The sequence below is a fragment of the Dromiciops gliroides genome, chromosome 1 (genome assembly GCF_019393635.1).
Source record: "Dromiciops gliroides isolate mDroGli1 chromosome 1, mDroGli1.pri, whole genome shotgun sequence".
NCBI lineage: Eukaryota > Metazoa > Chordata > Mammalia > Microbiotheria > Microbiotheriidae > Dromiciops > Dromiciops gliroides.
This window is the reverse complement of record NC_057861.1, coordinates 423,491,239-423,508,037: the sequence shown is the minus strand read 5'-3', so window position 1 is coordinate 423,508,037 and position 16,799 is coordinate 423,491,239. Positions and strand designations below refer to the sequence as shown.

The 16,799-nt window shown below is 39.0% G+C and overlaps 1 protein-coding gene across 1 annotated transcript in view; it reads right to left on the bottom strand.

Moving 5' to 3' along the window:
- Positions 1-12,654, bottom strand: part of LOC122750062 (zinc finger protein AEBP2-like) — a 33,558-nt gene extending 20,904 nt beyond the window's left edge. The window contains 4 exon segments of the mRNA XM_043996714.1: positions 3,842-4,361; positions 5,157-5,345; positions 6,438-6,587; positions 12,564-12,654. Of these exon segments, the coding sequence (XP_043852649.1) occupies positions 3,842-4,361; positions 5,157-5,345; positions 6,438-6,587; positions 12,564-12,654 (950 nt within the window).
- Between the last annotated feature and the right edge of the window lie 4,145 nt (positions 12,655-16,799).

Sequence of the window (16,799 nt, the reverse complement as noted above, 5' to 3'; positions counted from 1 at the left end):
AACAAAAACAGAAATTATCAAATGTTGGAAGGGATGTGTGAAAGCTAGGTTGCTTATCCACTGTTGGTGGAGTTGTGAATGGAGCCTACCATTCTGGAGAACAATTTGGAACTATGCCCAAAGGGCTATAAAACTGTGCATACCCTTTGATCCAGCAATACCATTGCTAGGTTTATATCCCAAAGAAATCCCCAGAAAGAGAAAAAGAGCTATTTGTACAAAAATATTTATATTAGCTCTTTTTGTAGTAGCTAAGAATTGGAAATCAAAGGAATAAATAAATTGAGGAATGGCTAAACAAACTGTGGTATATGATAGTAATGGAATATTATTGTGCTTAAGAAATGACAAGCAGGAAGATTTCAGAAAGGCTTAGAAAGAGTTGTATGAACTGATGTATAGTGAAGTGAGCAGAACCAAGAGAACATTGTGCACAGAGACAACAATATTGTTTGATAAAGAACTGTGAATGACTTAACTATTCTTAGCAATACAATGATCCAAGACAATCCCAAAGGACTATTGACAAAACATACCATCCACCTCCAAAGAAAAAACTGATATTGATGGAACACAGACAGAAGCATATTATTTTTTACCTTTCATTTTTTCTTTTATTCAAGTTTTCTTATACAAAATGGTAATATTTTGCATAATCATACATGTATTTTGTTTGTTTGTTTTGTGGGGCAATGGGGGTTAAGTGATTTGCTCAGAGACACACAGCTAGTGTCAAGTGTCTGAGTCAGGATTTGAACTCAGGTCCTCCTGAATCCAGGGCTGGTGCTTTATCCACTGTGCCACCTAGCTGCCCCCCCCCATATTTGTACATGTATAACCCATATCTGATTACTGTCTCAGGAAGGGGGGGAGAGGAGGGAAGGAGGGATAAAAAATGGAACCCCAAACTACAAATAAAAATGTTTATTACAAAAACCCCAACAATCAACCAAACAAAAAACTAATATACCAAGACCATCTCATTAGAAATAAGGTTCCCACCAAGAATGTGGCTTAATCTACTTATTTTTTTTGTTTTTGTTTTTGCAGGGCAATGAGGGTTAAATGATTTGCCCAAGGTCACACAGCTAGTAAGCATCAAGTGTCTGAGGCCAGATTTGAATTCAGATCTTCCTGAATCCAGGGCTGGTACTTTATCCACTGTACCACCTAGCTGCCCCAATCCACTTATTTTTAAGTAACTTGCAGTATTAGTTCTCCCTAAGAGAAGCAGGAATTTTGAAAGCAGGTAGTTCTAATCTCAATATTTCCAATGTAATTAAACTTAACAGGAGTCCAATATAAACACAACCAGTGGTTTTAATTTGTATTATTTTTCATTGATGTTCTTTTTGGGAAAAAATATTACCGTCACTTCCCAGTGACATTTCTCTTCCTACCCCAGCCTCTATCCTTGGCATGTCAGCAGAAACAGGCAAAAGGAATACAAATCATTTGGCTATTTCTGAAAAAACAAAAACAAAACTTCGTTTTGCACTTCTGGTCCACTGGGGCTTTTCTGGGAGGCAGAAGGCATGTTTCCCCATCAATCATGATGGTCATCAGTTTATATTGTTGATGAACTTAAGTCAGGTAATGAAGCAATCTCTCATTCAGTACAGTCTTGCTGAGGGTAGCTAGGTGGCTGTGTGGCTAGAGTGCTGAGCCTAGTGTCAGGAAGACCTGAATTAAAACCTAACCTCAGACACTACTAGCTGTGTGACCCTGGGCAAGTCGCAACCACTGTTTGCCTTAATCCATTGGAGAAGAAAATGGCAAACCGCTTCAATGTATTTGCCTAGAAAAGAGTGGATAGTATGATCCATTGTGTCATGAAGAATCAGACATGACTGAACAACAACAAACAACAAAACAACAACCACTATATTTTGCTAACTTGGAGAGTGATTGTTTTGCTATTTATGTTTACTGAGATTTCTAGAAGGAGTGTGGCTACACCCCTGCCTAGATAGAAGAAGGCAAAAATGGAGCAAGGCACAAGATGATGCAGCCTCAACTTGGACTTGGTTTGGATTCAATACTTGTGGGGCAGGAGTGACTGAGGACATATAAAACCCATCTGGTGTAGGATTTTTCAAGGATGAAGGAGAACAATGGTGGCTAAAGGTTGAAACAAGACTGTTTGCCTGCATAATCATGCCTTGGTGTGGGGTTGTTTTCAATTAGATTAGCCCCAGGGCCATCTGCTCAGTGCACTGCTTCAGTGTTGGGATGGTAGAGATAAACCCTGGAGAAGCATTCCAGGATTCCTGTGTGCTCATGCTCGTTGGCTGTAATCATAAGAATCCATAGTGGTGTCTAATCTTACTGTGAGTTAACTACTTTCATCTAGCTCCTGTTCACAGGGAGACCAGACATTTACAATAAGTCACTAAGTTTCCAGGACATTCTTTCTCCCTTACTAGAATACTGAAGAGAGGAGAGATGGATTCTAGCCTCCAAGTGAAGAGGCTGGATCCATGGACTGGATGTGTAATTTATGTTACATTATATTTCATTAATATTCCAGTTTTTACTATGCACTTACTAATCTAATGAAATAACACATTTAAATCATGACCTTAAGTGAAGGTGGATGAATGAAGGAACAGAAAGGGACATGGCCAAGTAGGTGGGGATGGAGCGAAATAGAGCCAGAGATTGACATATACTGCTAGATAAGAATTCAAGAAACTTAAGAGTTACATCGTAGCAGATGATTGATAGCTCTGTGTCCTAAATTTCTGCCTGTTTACAAGACTGAGGCTTTTAATCTTACATGCAAAATGACATTCTAAGAGCTTAGAGAGGCTAAAAGTTAAGGGAGGTAGTATTCAGGAGGAGAATCATAGCAGCAAAAATAACATGAGGCAACTCTCTTGAATTGTACAATGGCTGCCAATAAACACTAGTAGAGGAAGTTTCCTCATTGGGGATATATATATGAAACCATAGGTCTGGCTTTAAAAAAAAACATCCTACATCTAGATATCATGGTATAGTTTACATTCTCATTTAATCTTTTTTTTTTTGAGCATGTTGATTTGATTTTTTTTAATGTATGAGGTATTTTATTTTTTCCATTACATGTAAAGATAGTTCTCAACTTTTGTTTATACATGCTTTACAATTTCAGATTTTTCTCCCTCCCACCCCTCCCTCCCCCCTCCCCTGGACAGCAGGTAATCTGATATAGGTTATATCTATATATCTCTATACATATAGATATAGATATAGATATATATACACACACTCATTTAATCTTATTATATCCAGAGTATAGTACAGTCCCTTGCACATAGATTTTCCAGATAGGCACACTAATTAACAATATCACTCACAGTCTGTATGTTGTTCATATTCATTTTGTTTTTTCAAATCGCAAACTTACCAGTTGTCACATACAATCAACTAGTGGACATTACACAATAAGTTATTAAAAGTAACCCTTAAACTCCATCAGCTCACTCATGCTAAAAACACACATATGGATAATTGAGGGCAAAGTGACACAGTATTACTTATATCCCAAGAAAACTTCTCAAAGAGGAGATGCAGCTGTAAGATGGTTAAGATGAAAAGTTAGCTGTGCCACTGGATTTCTATACCATCCATGTACTCATAACAGCCTTTGTCTCTATATATCATTCGGCATACTCACCATATAAAATGTATGATCTGATAAACCTAAAGGATACTGAGGTTAAATACTAGTGTATGCAAAAAAACCCCAAAACTTTGCCTGTAACAGATCTTGTCACTTTTACTCTCCCCCAAGCCCCAGGAAATATTATTTGGTCACTATGCTGTTTAAGGGAAATTAATGGATTTCACTACAGGCCTGTCAAAACTGGCAAGATTCTCAAAAGATTTGATCCTCTGTTTCACAGAAAAAGATGAGGTAGGTTCTTGGGGCCAGTTGAGTTCATAGTAGTAATGCCTTCTGGTGGATTTTATTCTTTCTGGGACAAGGCAGTTTGTATCCTGGGTACCAAGGGCACTAGCACCTCCCTGGCCTGTTTTGGGGATGTTCTGGGAAGTCTCTGACAGTTGGTTTTCTCCTCGTATACCCTGTCCATGAACCAGACCAAGAAGGCCACCTTTGAATATTCCTGTCTCAGGGACACAAACACATTTCTCATCTGCCACAGAATTCTGGTTGTCTGGGAGAGAGCGTCCTGCAGATTGGACAGAGGTGCCTTCCCCACCAAAATGGATTGCTAGTTGGGCTGGCATGGAATAAGTCCTTGTAACTGGCCTTGGGGTGCAGTAGGGACTGTCATTAAAGGTGTTTAAATTTCTGGAGTTCCCTGGAGGTTCAGATATCTGGTTCATTCTCTTCTGGTTATGAGCCATCTTCTCTGCAGGCAGACATGGGGAAGGGCACATGGGCAAGAAGAAGGAGGAAGAGGAAGAGAGTCTTACCTCAATGAAACTTCTTTGGATTTCTTGTCCTTCTGGGGGATCTTCATGGATGGAGTGAGAAGCCATAGAAGGCGGGTGACTTGGGGATAGCTCTACTCTTCTGTGACAGAGCTTGCCTTCACCTTTTTTGTCATCATTCTCTTGCACAGAGAACCCTCCTTAGTAATTTTTAGCTAACTTGTTACTACCTGGGCTTTTCGTGTTACTTTCAGAAGAGATGGCAATTATTTTCTTTTTTTCTTTTTTTTTTTGGTTTGTTTTTTAATTTGTTTTTGTGGGACAATAAGGGTTAAGTGACTTGCCCAGGGTCACACAGCTAATAAGTGTCAAGTGTCTGAGGCTGGATTTGAACTCAGGTCCTCCTGAATCTAAGGCCAGTGCATTATCCACTGCTCCACCTAGCTGTCCCGATGGCAATTATTTTCACCTGGTTCATTCTGTCTCAAGAATCAGCAACAACTGCCTTGTTCCCCTTTTCTCCAAGCCCACTGGGGGAAGCTGTGACTATTGTTGTTTCTTTTGGGTTGGAACGGCCAAATTCATTTCACCCAAGGAATCTATTTTCTTTTGTATTCCCAGAAGCTTCTGCCTCTTGCTCAAGAGTGTCTCTGAGAAATACCATTACCACAAGAGGCACCTGCTTTTGGAGGACACTCAGATCTCCCTTCACAAGCGTCTAATTCACTGATGATGCTGTCAATGTCAGTAACCACCAACTCTTAATCCACTACCTATTTGCATTTCTTTGGTATTGATGGTAGATGGGAGTATGGGACCAGATTGTAGCGTTCCCTCTGTTTCAGAGTCTGAAGCGCCCTTTGAGTGGGTTTCTCCTAACATGGTCAAAGTCCCACTGGGCTCAGTATTAATCAGCTCCTTGTCCCTTGGTGATTCAAGGTGGTCCTGTGAGCTATCCACAGCTGTTTAGAGAAATAAAAGGAGGAAAAAAGGTGTGGTGAGAAGAGGACTCTGGCAGTAAACAGAGGTCAACTCTGTTTATCATTACTTGGGAAAATGCTGAATTTTGAATCCTTCTGCTGTGTATTGCCTACTTTGTGACACTGGGTAAAGCAGTATACCTCTCTGGATTTCAGTCTCCTTGTCTATAAAATGAGGCAGTTGGATAAATGGATTGTTAATGTCCTTTCCAACTTCTGAAATTTCATGATCCTGCCTATAAGCTCTGGAATTCATCCAAATAAATGAAATTAAAAAGTAACCTTAATTTTAGAGAATTTATGTATACCAGCTTTTGGAGTATCAGAATTCCTTTTGTCTAACAACACTAAAATAAAAAACCAGCAGAAATATGCATAGCCCTCCAAGGACCACAAAGTACCTTGCATATATTACCTCATTTAAGTCTTCCATGCCTATGGGGCAGGTATCAAAAATATTGGTCCATTTTACAGAAGTGGAAACTGAAGTCCATGGAGATTAAATGATTTGCTACCAGACACCTTTCAAGAACTTGAACCATACAGCCAGCTCTTCTGATTTCAAAACTAGGCTTCCTTTCACTACAGGATACTACTTCCCCAGTGTCATAATGTTTCAAAAGTTCTAAAAATAATTTGTAGTAGTGAACAGAGTGGGTCCTTTGTTTTTGGTTAGTTCCCCTTTTCTGGTGCTTTCTGAAGTTCACTGCCAGGCAAATAGAAACAGTTCAGAGGGCCAGACCTGCTGAAACCCTTCTCCATTCTTTAATCAGCAAATGATTAGCACCCTCTGCAACTTTTTCACAACTTTCTCACCCCAATTAGTCATTCTCCTAGTATTTACCGTTGTTTCTCTAAGTACAAGGGGCCAGCCCTAAATATGAAGCTAAATAGGACTTATGTCACTAATGACTTTTCAAAATAGTTGGGACTAGACTCACTTGTAGGAAAAAACATGAAAGAATATTATTTAAAAGTCATAGCTCAGTAGCAAATCACTTGGTACACACTGTGGGAAAAGTTCAGAGAAGGGAGAAAGGCCAGAGAGGGCTGGAGCAGTCAGGATCTGCTCACTGGGACATTTCAAGCCAAGGCTGAATGACCATTGGTCAGGGACATTGTGGAGGGACTTCTCAGTCACCTGCCATATGCACTTGATGGCTTTGGATCCCAACTCTGAGACTCTGTGGCAGTAGTAGCTAAAGAAGGTGGTAGGGTTATGCCCTGAACAGTAGGCAGACTGAAGAAGTCAGAGAGAGGACATTCCAGAGTATAGGAATAACATGAGGAAAGTGACAGAGAGGAGACTGGGCAGGATGGATTCATGGGATATGAAGATACTAGCCTCAGAATTGGGAGGTAGGGAATGAGGAGGAAGATTCTTGTTGAGGAGAAGTCAAAATTAAGGTCAACCAGGTATGGCCAATAGACAGAAGACCCTAGAATTCATTTGTTGTCATAAACCATCAGAGCTGAAAGGGACTTTAGAGTCCTTCTGGTGTAAACCCTTTCCTTCACTTTTCAGATGAGGAATTCTTTTTTTTTTTTTTTTTTTTTTAGTGAGGCAATTAGGGTTAAGTGACTTGCCCAGGGTCACACAGCTAGTAAGTGTCAAGTGTCTGAGGCCGGATTTGAACTCAGGTACTCCTGAATCCAGGGCTGGTGCTTTATCCACTGCGCCACCTGGCCACCCCAAAGATGAGGAATTCTTTATGGGCAGCTCCTCATGACAAGGGTGGTTGATGACAAACATGCACTTCTCACAGACTGCAGTCTGGACCAGGAATAAAAAAGGGCAAGAAAAGAAAGTTAAAATTGTCTTTCTAGATGATGGGCCTGGCTTAGGGCAGTGCCCACCATTCCATTAAACTCAGTTCACCAAGCATTATTAAGCACCTACTAATGGTGGAAGGCACTGAGGGTACAAAGACCCAACCATAACCCAAAGATTTAGAGCTAGAAGAGATCCCAGAGACCATCACATTTTTCATATTAGGAAGCTAAAGGTGAGAGGTTACCTGACTAACCAAGAGGTTACACAGGTCATAAATGGCAGAGGTAGGACTTGAGCCTACCTCTACCACCTGACTCCCAATCCAATATTCTTTAAAAATATTATTTTATGTTTTCCAATTACATGGAAAGACAATTTTTAAAATAGTATTTTTATAATTACATGTAAAGATAGTTTTCTTTTTTATTATATAATATGTAATTAATATGTAATTATTTATTATGGTTTTGGGTTCCAATTTTTATTCTTCTTTCCCTCCCTCCCCTACTCCCTCCCCAAGGCAGCCAACAATCAGATATGGGTTATACATGTATGATTATGTAAAACATTACCACATTTGTCATTTTGTACAAGAAAACTTGATTAAAAGAAAAAATGAAGGTGAAAAATAGCATGCTTCAGTCTGTTCCATCAATAGCAATTCTTTCTTTGGAGGTGGATAGTATGTTTCATCAATAGTCCTCTGGGATTGTCTTGGATCATTGTATTGCTGAGAAAAGTCAAGTCATTCACAGTTCTTCATCAAACATTATTGCTGTCTCTGTGCACATTGTTATCTTGGTTCTTCTCACTTCATAATAACATCATTTCACACCTGTCTGTCCAGGCCTTTCTGAAGTCATACGGCTTTTCACTTTTTTTTTTTTTGGCAGGGCAATGAGGGTTAAGTGACTTGCCCAGAGTCACAGAGCTACTAAGTGTCAAGTGTCTGAGGCTGGATTTGAGCTCAGGTCCTCCTGAAGCCAGGACTGGTGCTTTATCCACTGTGCCACCTAACTGCCCCCTGTCACTTTTTATAGCACAATAATATTCCACCACCATCATATACCACAGAGAAATAATAACAATTCATCTGGAAAAAACAAAAGTTAAAGGATATCATCTAAATCAATGAAAAAATATGAAAGAAGGTGATCTCGTAGTACCACATCTCAAACTGTATTATATAAAGTGGTAATTATCAAAACAATCTGATACTGGCTAAGAAATAGAGAGGTGGATCAGTGGAATAGAATAGAAATTACGCTATAGTATATGACTATAGTAATCTAGTATATGATAAAGCCAGAGATCCAATCTTTTCGAACAAGAACTCATTATTTGACAAAATCTGCTGGGAAAACTGGGAAACAGTATGGCAGAAACTAGGTATAGACCAATATCTCACACAATATACTAAAATAAGGTCAAAATGCATATATGAATTACATATAAATGATGATACCATAAGCAAATTTAGAGAGTATGGTATTATCTGTAAGATTTATGGGCAGAGGAAAAAGTTAGGACCAAAGAAGATATAGAGTAAAATAAAATGTAAAATAGATAATTTTGATTATATAAAATTAAAAAGCTTTTGCAAAAAACTGATGTAGTAAAGATAGTTTTCAACATTCATTTCTGTAAGATTTTGAGTTCCAAATTTTTCCCCCTCTTTTCTTTCCCTTCCCCCTCCTGAAGCCAGAAAGCAACCTGATATAGGTTATATATTACAATTATGTTAAATACATTTCTACATTAGTCATGTTGTGAGAGAAGAATCAGAACAAAAGGGGAAAACCACAAAAAAGAAGAAACAAACAAACAAAACAACAACAAAAGTGAAAATAGTATGATTTGATCTATATTCAGATTCCATACTTCTTTTTCTGGATGTGGAGAGTATTTTCTATTATGAATCTTTTGGAATTGCCTTGGATTATTATATTGCTAAGAAGAGTTAAGTCCATCAGTTGATCATCACACACTGTTATTACTGTGTACAATGTTCTCTTAGTTCTGTTCACTTCATTCAACATCAGTTCATGTAAGCCTTTCCAGGTTTTTCTGAAATCTGCTTGCTCACCATTTCTTACAACACAATAGTATTCCATTACATTCATATACCACAACTTGTTCAGCCATTCCCTAGTTGATGGGCATCCCCTCAGTTTCCAATTCTTTGCTACCACAAAAAGAGCAGCTAATGAATATTTTTGTAGATGTGGGTCCTTTTTGAGTTAAAGGGTATAATACATTTCTTTTAAAAATAAGTTTTTGGTTGATTTTTTATTTTCAACTTTTCCTATATTTCACAGTGTATCCTTCTTATTCTTTTATTTCCCAGAGACCAGTTGTTTCTAATAAATATTTAACTTTTCAAAACCAAAAGGGGGGCAGCTAGGTGGCGCCATGGATAGAGCACCAGCCCTGGAGTCAGGAGTACCTGAGTTCAAATCCGGTCTCAGATACTTAACACTTACTAGCTGTGTGACAAGTCACTTAACCCCAATTGCCTCACTAAAAAACAAAACAAAACAAAACAAAAGGGACACAAGATGACATAAAAGTCCATTCATAATTAGTTGAAGCAATGAAGAGCAGGAACAATTTGGATTAATGAGATCTCCATGAGTCTTTCAGTTTCCTGTTTATAGGTCTCTTGAGAGGAAGGGCAGGTTACTGTGTTCACAAACTTCACATTCCTCAGTAGTTTCAGTTATTTGCACTTCTCTGTAGTGCCACCCCAAGTCCCAAATAAAAACTTTTAGCAGAATTGCTTTTTTTTTTTTTAAAGGAGGGAGAAAGAAGAATTTGACAACTGTAAATTACCTTCCGGTAATTTACATTTTCTGGTTGACATGCTATGTGACAGAGGGGCCAGAAGGAGACAGCAGAAGTTAAAAAATAAAATACAGATAATCCATAAATCAAATGATCATGAATTATTCTAGAACTAAACTTCCCCATTAAAATTCAGACTCATAAAATTTTAGCCCTCAAAGTAACCCTAGAAATCATCTACAGTGCATTCTCTGCCTTTTCCACCTTTTCTCCACCTTTCTTTTTTCAAATCAGGAATTTGAGACCCAGTGTTCATAGGATAGGAAGTGATTTAGTGCTGGAAGGGACCATTAGAGAGCATTGAGATCAACATTCTTGTTTTAAAGATGAGGAAACTGAGGCAAAAAGAAGTTTTTAATTGCCCAAGATCCCAAAGCCAATAAATGTTAAAGGTAGGATTTGAACTCATGTTTTCCTAACTCTGAGGCCACTGTTCTACTCAGAACACTTCCCACTGCCCTCATGGGTTCTTTGAATGCATTGTTATTACTGTTTAAAATAACTCAGCAAGAGAACATCTTTCCACGGAAGATCACCATTTATTTTTAAATTTTTTTGAGCAGGCAATGAGGGTTAAGTGACTTGCCTAGGGTCACACAGCTAGTAAGTGTCAAGTGTCTGAGGACGGATTTGAACTCAGGTACTCCTGAGTCCAGGGCCAGTGCTCTATTCACTGCGCCATCTAGCTGCCCCCCTGATCACCATTTTCTATTGTCAGTTCATCATCTTCTCTAAAAGATTGAAGGGGATGTTTCTGGGCACTCCAAGAAAACTATTTCAATATCGCTTGGCATAGACTATTTTCTACTCTCAGCTCATCATCTTCAAAAGATTCCAGAGGAAGGCAATGTTTCTGGACATTCCAATAAAACTTTTCCAACATCTCCCCACTGGGGTTCCTGTTTTTTATTGTAAACTCATTGATTTCTATAATAGATTCTAGATAAAGGGGATGTTTTTGGGCACTCTGAGAAAACTTATCCAGTATCTCCCCATTGGAGTCACTGTTTTCCATTGTTACCTCATCATCTTTCCCATCAGATTCTAAACAAAGGGAATATTTCTGAACACCCTGAGAAAACTTCTCTAACATCTCCAGACCAGGGTCACTGCTTTCCACTGTTAGCCCATTGCCTTCTACAAAAGATTCTAGAGGAAGGGATTGCTTCCAGGTACTCTGTGAAATCTTGTCCTACATCTCCCCTCCAGGGTTACCATTTCCTATTGTCAGCCCATCAGCTTTTCCAACAGATTCTAGATGAAGGCAATGTTTCCAGGCACTCTAATAAAACTTTTCCATCCCTTCCCATTGGGGCTCCTGTTTTCTACTGTCAGCTCATCATCCTATATAATTGATTTTAGGTGAAGACAATGTTTCCAGGCACTCTGAGATAACTTCTCCAACCTCTCCCTTCTGGGTCAACCATTTTTACTGTGAGCTTGTCTTTTCCAACAGATTCTACATGAATTTAATGAGCATTATGAGCAAACTTCTCCAATATCTCCCCACCAGGCTCACCATTTTTTTACTGTCAGCTCATTCTTTTCTCCATCAGATTCTAGATGAAGTGAATATTTCCAGACATTGAAAAAACTTCTCTACCATCTCCCCACTGGGTTCACCATTTTCTCCTGTGCACTCATCACAATGTTTCTGGGCACTCTGATCACACTTCTCTAATCTTTTCTCACACTGGGATGACTGTTTTCTTTCTTTTTTCGGGGTGGGGCAATTGGGGTTAAGTAACTTGCCCAGGGTCACACAGCTAGTAAGTGTTAAGTGTCTGAGGTCGGATTTGAACTCAGGCACTCCTGAATCCAGCGCTGGTGCTATATCCACTGTGCCACCTAGCTGCCCCTGGGACCACTGTTTTCTACTCTCAGCTCATGATCTTCTACAACAGAGTCTAGATGAACCAAATACTTCTGTTCACTTCAAGAACACTTCTCCAACATCTTCCCACTGGGATGATTGTATTTTGTCAGCTTGTCTCCTCCAACAGATTTTAGGTGAAAGGAATATTTCCAGGTACTCTGAGGAAACTTCTTCCACAGGTTCCTACTGGGGCAACTGTTTTGTACTGTCAGATCATGGTCTTCTCCAGCAGATTTAGATGAGCTGAATGCTTCCATTCACTAATAGAAAACTTCTACATCTCCCCACTGGGTCCCTGCTTTCCACTTTCAGCTAATGGTATTCTCCAACAGATTCTAGATGAAAGGAATATTGCTCAGCACTCTGAGATATCTTGTCCAATTCCACCAGGAAGTCAACATTTTCTACTGTCTGCTCATTGTTTTCACCAAAAGATTCTTCACTAATTGAACATTTCTCCACACTCTAAGAAAACTTCTCCAGTATCTCACTATCTAGATCACAGTTACTTACTATCAGCTCACTGCAAGATATTTTAGATGAAAGGAATGTATCTAGGTCCTCTGAGATAACTCCTTCAACATTTGCCCTCTGGGTTGACCTTTTTCTACTATGAGTTCATCATATTTTCCAAGAGATTCTCCATGAATCGAATATTTCCAGGCACTCAGATCTAACTTTTCCGATATCCCCCCACTAGGCTTACCATTTTCTATTGTCAGCTTATCATCTCCAAAAGATTCTCCAGTAATAGAATGTTTCCTGGCACTGAGAAAACTCCCCAGCTGCTTCACCATTTTCTCCTGTAAGCTCATCATTTTTTCAAACAACTTTTTTTTTTGGTGAGGCAATTTGGGTTAAGTGACTTGCCCAGGGTCACACAGCTAGTAAGTGTTAAGTGTCTGAGGCTGGATTTGAACTCAGGTCCTCCTGACTTCAGGGCCAGTGCCTTTTCAACAGATTATCCATGATTCGAATGTTTCTGGGTGCTCCAAGCAAGCTTCATGATTAGCTCCCCCCAGGCTAACTGTTTTCTACTGTCAGCTCATTGTCTTCTCCAAAAGACTCTACACTAATGGAGTGTTTCTGGGCACTCTGAGAAAACTTCTCCATTTCTGCATTTTCTCCTGTCCTCTCATCATCATTTCAAATAGTTTTTATGTGAAGGGATTGTTTCTGGGTACTTTGAGAAAACTATTCCAATATCTCCCAACTGGGGTGACCATTTCCATTTTCTACTATCAGTCCATTGTTTTCTCCAAAAGATTCTCTGCTAATGGAATGTTTATGGGCACTAGGAGAAAACTTCTCCAGCATCTCCCCACCTGGTTAACCATTTTCTCCTGTGCACTCATCATCTTTTTCAACAGTTTTTAGATGAAGGGAATGTGTCTGGACACTAGGAACAAACTTCTCCAATATCTCCCCAAAAGAATCACTGTTTTCTACCATCAGTTCATTATCTTCTCCAAAATATTTTGGATGAATATTTCTGGTCACTCCAATTGGTCTTCTCCAATATCTCACTACTGGGGCAACCATTTTCTACTCTCAGCTCATGTTCTTCAACAGATTCTAAAATAACCTATTATTTTTGTTCATTCCAAGAAAACTTGAACCTTTTTGTGCCAGGGTCACTGCTTTCAACTGTTGGCTCATATAATTCTCCAATAGATTCTATATGAAGAGAATGTTTTCAGATACTCCAAAAAAACTTCTCCAACATCTTATTATTGGGACAACTGTTACCTACTGTCAGCACATGGTCTTTTCCAACAGAATCCAGATAAACTGAATGTTTCCTTTAACTAAGAGAAAACTTTTCCAATATCTCTCCACTGTGGCTCCTGTTTTTTTTTACTGTCAGCTCATCATCTCTTCAACAGACTCAAGATGAAAGGAATGTTTCCCTGCACTCTGATATAACTTCTCCAATCTCTCCCTTCCCGGTTGACCATTTTCTACTCTTAGCTCATCAGTTTCTCCAACAGAGTCTAGACATAGGGAATGTTTATAGTTCTTCTATTTGGTCTGAAATCTCTAACTCCAACTTGTTCCACTTCCTGATTATTTGAGATGTAGAGCAAGTGAGGCTTAATGATGGAAAAATTCTCCCTCCCCTCCCCGTTTTTTTGAGTAAGAATATCTGTGCATATTCATATATGCTGGCAAGACAGGCCACCATTGATACTGTGAGAAATGAATATTTTTCTCTTACATTTAATAAACTAAGTATTGGGACCAAATTTTTCCCTCTTTTCTACTCTCTCAACCACTGTGGGGAGTCTCTCTTAAAGATTACCTAGGCCAAAATCTAATTAGACAATAAAAGAAATTCTAAGTTTTGTCTAATGGGTATATTCCTGCTCATTGTGTTTGCTTCAACAGGCCTGGGAAAATGTTGATTCTCCCTATTATCAAAACAGGTGATATGGAAATTGATATCTTTTTAATTAAGATTTGAGTAAACTGAGCCCACCTCCCATGGTGTTAACCAATCAGAGATGATTAGGCATCCCTCAAGAACACCTCCTCTTAGAAGGGCATATAAACTGTGACCTCACTGTTATTATGGGTCTAAGAGAGATGGTCAAGTGGCCATCCTTTTATTAACAATCTTACAATGTAGGGAGATATGTGTGTGTACATATATCAGTATGTACAAAATAGATACAAAATAATTTTGTGAGAAGGCATTAGTATCTGGGTGGGGAAGGGGTGATGGTGATCATGAAAGACTCCATGGCATCTGAGCTGAACCCTGAGAAAAGCCAGCAATTGTAAGAGTTGAATGTGAAGAAGGAATACATTCCAGGCATGAGGACCAGTCATTGCAAAAGCAATGAGAGAGGAGCAATGGAGAAGATGGTGTCCTGTGTGTGATGAACAGTAAGAAAGAGCTGGGATCTTATACCTCTTTTTATTTTTTCTAGTTATGCTGCATCGTTGTATGTGGGAAAGAGAATATCCTGATGAAAACATTTGATCCATTTGGGAAGTGACTGAATAAATTATGATATAGCCATATATTGTAATATTGTAGCCCACAAAACCACTACTATGAAGACTTCAAAGAAATATGGAAAGTCCTATTGAAGGAATGGGGAATGACTTCAGCAGAATTAGAAAAGCAAAGAAAATAAGAGAAAGAAGCATCAGAGGATTTGATTTTTATAGAGACTCAGAAGGACAACTAAGCAAATATACTATTTTGATTTTGAGGGTTTAAAAATTATTATTGGAAACCAAAGTTCCAATAATTTAAATTTTAGGGTTTTATTTGGGGAGTTCATTCTATATTTGGTTAGATTTTCAGTAGTTTTTACAAAATAAGTTTTTTTTTAAAGTGAGACAATTGGGGTTAAGTGACTTGCCCAGGGTGACACAGCTAGTAAGTGTTAAGTGTCTGAGGCCGGATTTGAACTCAGGTACTCCTGACTCCAGGGCTGGTTCTCTATCCACTGCGCGCCATCTAGCTGCCCCTCAAAATAAGTTTTTTAATATTGGTAAATGAGGGCACTTTGGTTAAGATGAGGAGGGATTGTCAGGATAAACCTAAGGACTTGTCTGGTTCACTAGAAAACAAATTCTTAGGTTAGGTTTATTGAGTATTTTCTTCTAAGTGTTGAGGACTGGGCAAGCCTTATGTTCAGGGTACTACAAGAAGTAAATCAGGATCTGGAGGACTCAGGAAGAGACATGCAAATGAAAGTAATCAAAACACAAGCCCCAGGTCATTTAGTTTGCTTTAATGGTGTGCTATAACCATTCTGCCTCCAGACCATAAACAGTAATTATCAAAAGCAAAAGTAAGGGGCAGCTAGATGGTACAGTGGATAGAGCACTGGCCCTGGATTCAGGAGTACCTGAGTTGAAATCTGGCCTCAGACACTTGACACTTACTAGCTGTGTGACCCTGGGCAAGTCACTTAACCCCAATTGCCTCACCCAAAAAACCCCAAAAAACCAAAGCCCAAAAATTAGTTCCTGGTTTCTTCTTGTTTCTATAGTATCATGGCACACATTACAGACCTACAGGGAAAGATCCCAGAATTTGCATGTTATTACCTCACTTGGTGAGATGGAATATTATTCTGTGGGGATGCTCTAGACAATTAGTGTTCCTACCAATTCCTGGCCTGTGATCTTCACTCCTCCCATCACTTCTGTTTTCCAAACTGGAACAAAACAGCAGTTTATCTTGATCTCGAATAGAATCCTAGATCTTTATAGATGAGAGGGACCATAGAAGTCATCAAGTCTAGCCTTCTCTTTTAGAAGATGGAGAAATGAAGGCCCCAAGAAGTAAAAATGACTCTCCCAAGGTCACAAAGTTAGTCAGGCAGAACACAGACTAGAACTCAGTTACCCAACTCTCATTCCAATGATATACCATCATTTGTACTTATTGGTATGCTGTGTGACACACCCCTAAGTGGCACAATGGAAACATCTATGGAATCTATTTATTTAGCAGCTTGAATTATTGTATTTGTAGAGTACAGATGCCTTCACCTTATAATAGAATTTAAGCTTAGGGGGCAGCTAGGTGGCACAGTGGATAAAGCACTGGCCCTTGATTCAGGAGGACCTGAGTTCAAATCCTGCCTCAGACATTTGACACTCACTAGCTGTGTGACCCTGGGCAAGCTACTTAACCCTTATTGCACAAAAAAATAATTTAAGCTTAGAGCATAATGGCTACTTTCTGTTTTATGTTTGGGTGCCTACATTGCCCAAGTCCAGTGCATTGTACACAAGAAATATTTAATCAATGCTCATTGAATTGCAGTAGTGCAATGCTTCTGCATTTTTCCAAACTCTCTCAAGTCAATTTTTTCCTGTTTGATCCTCATGATAACAAGAGGTCCTTTGACTCTAGTATCTAGAATATTAGATGCTTTCACATATTATATATATTTTTTGTGGGGCAATTAGCGTT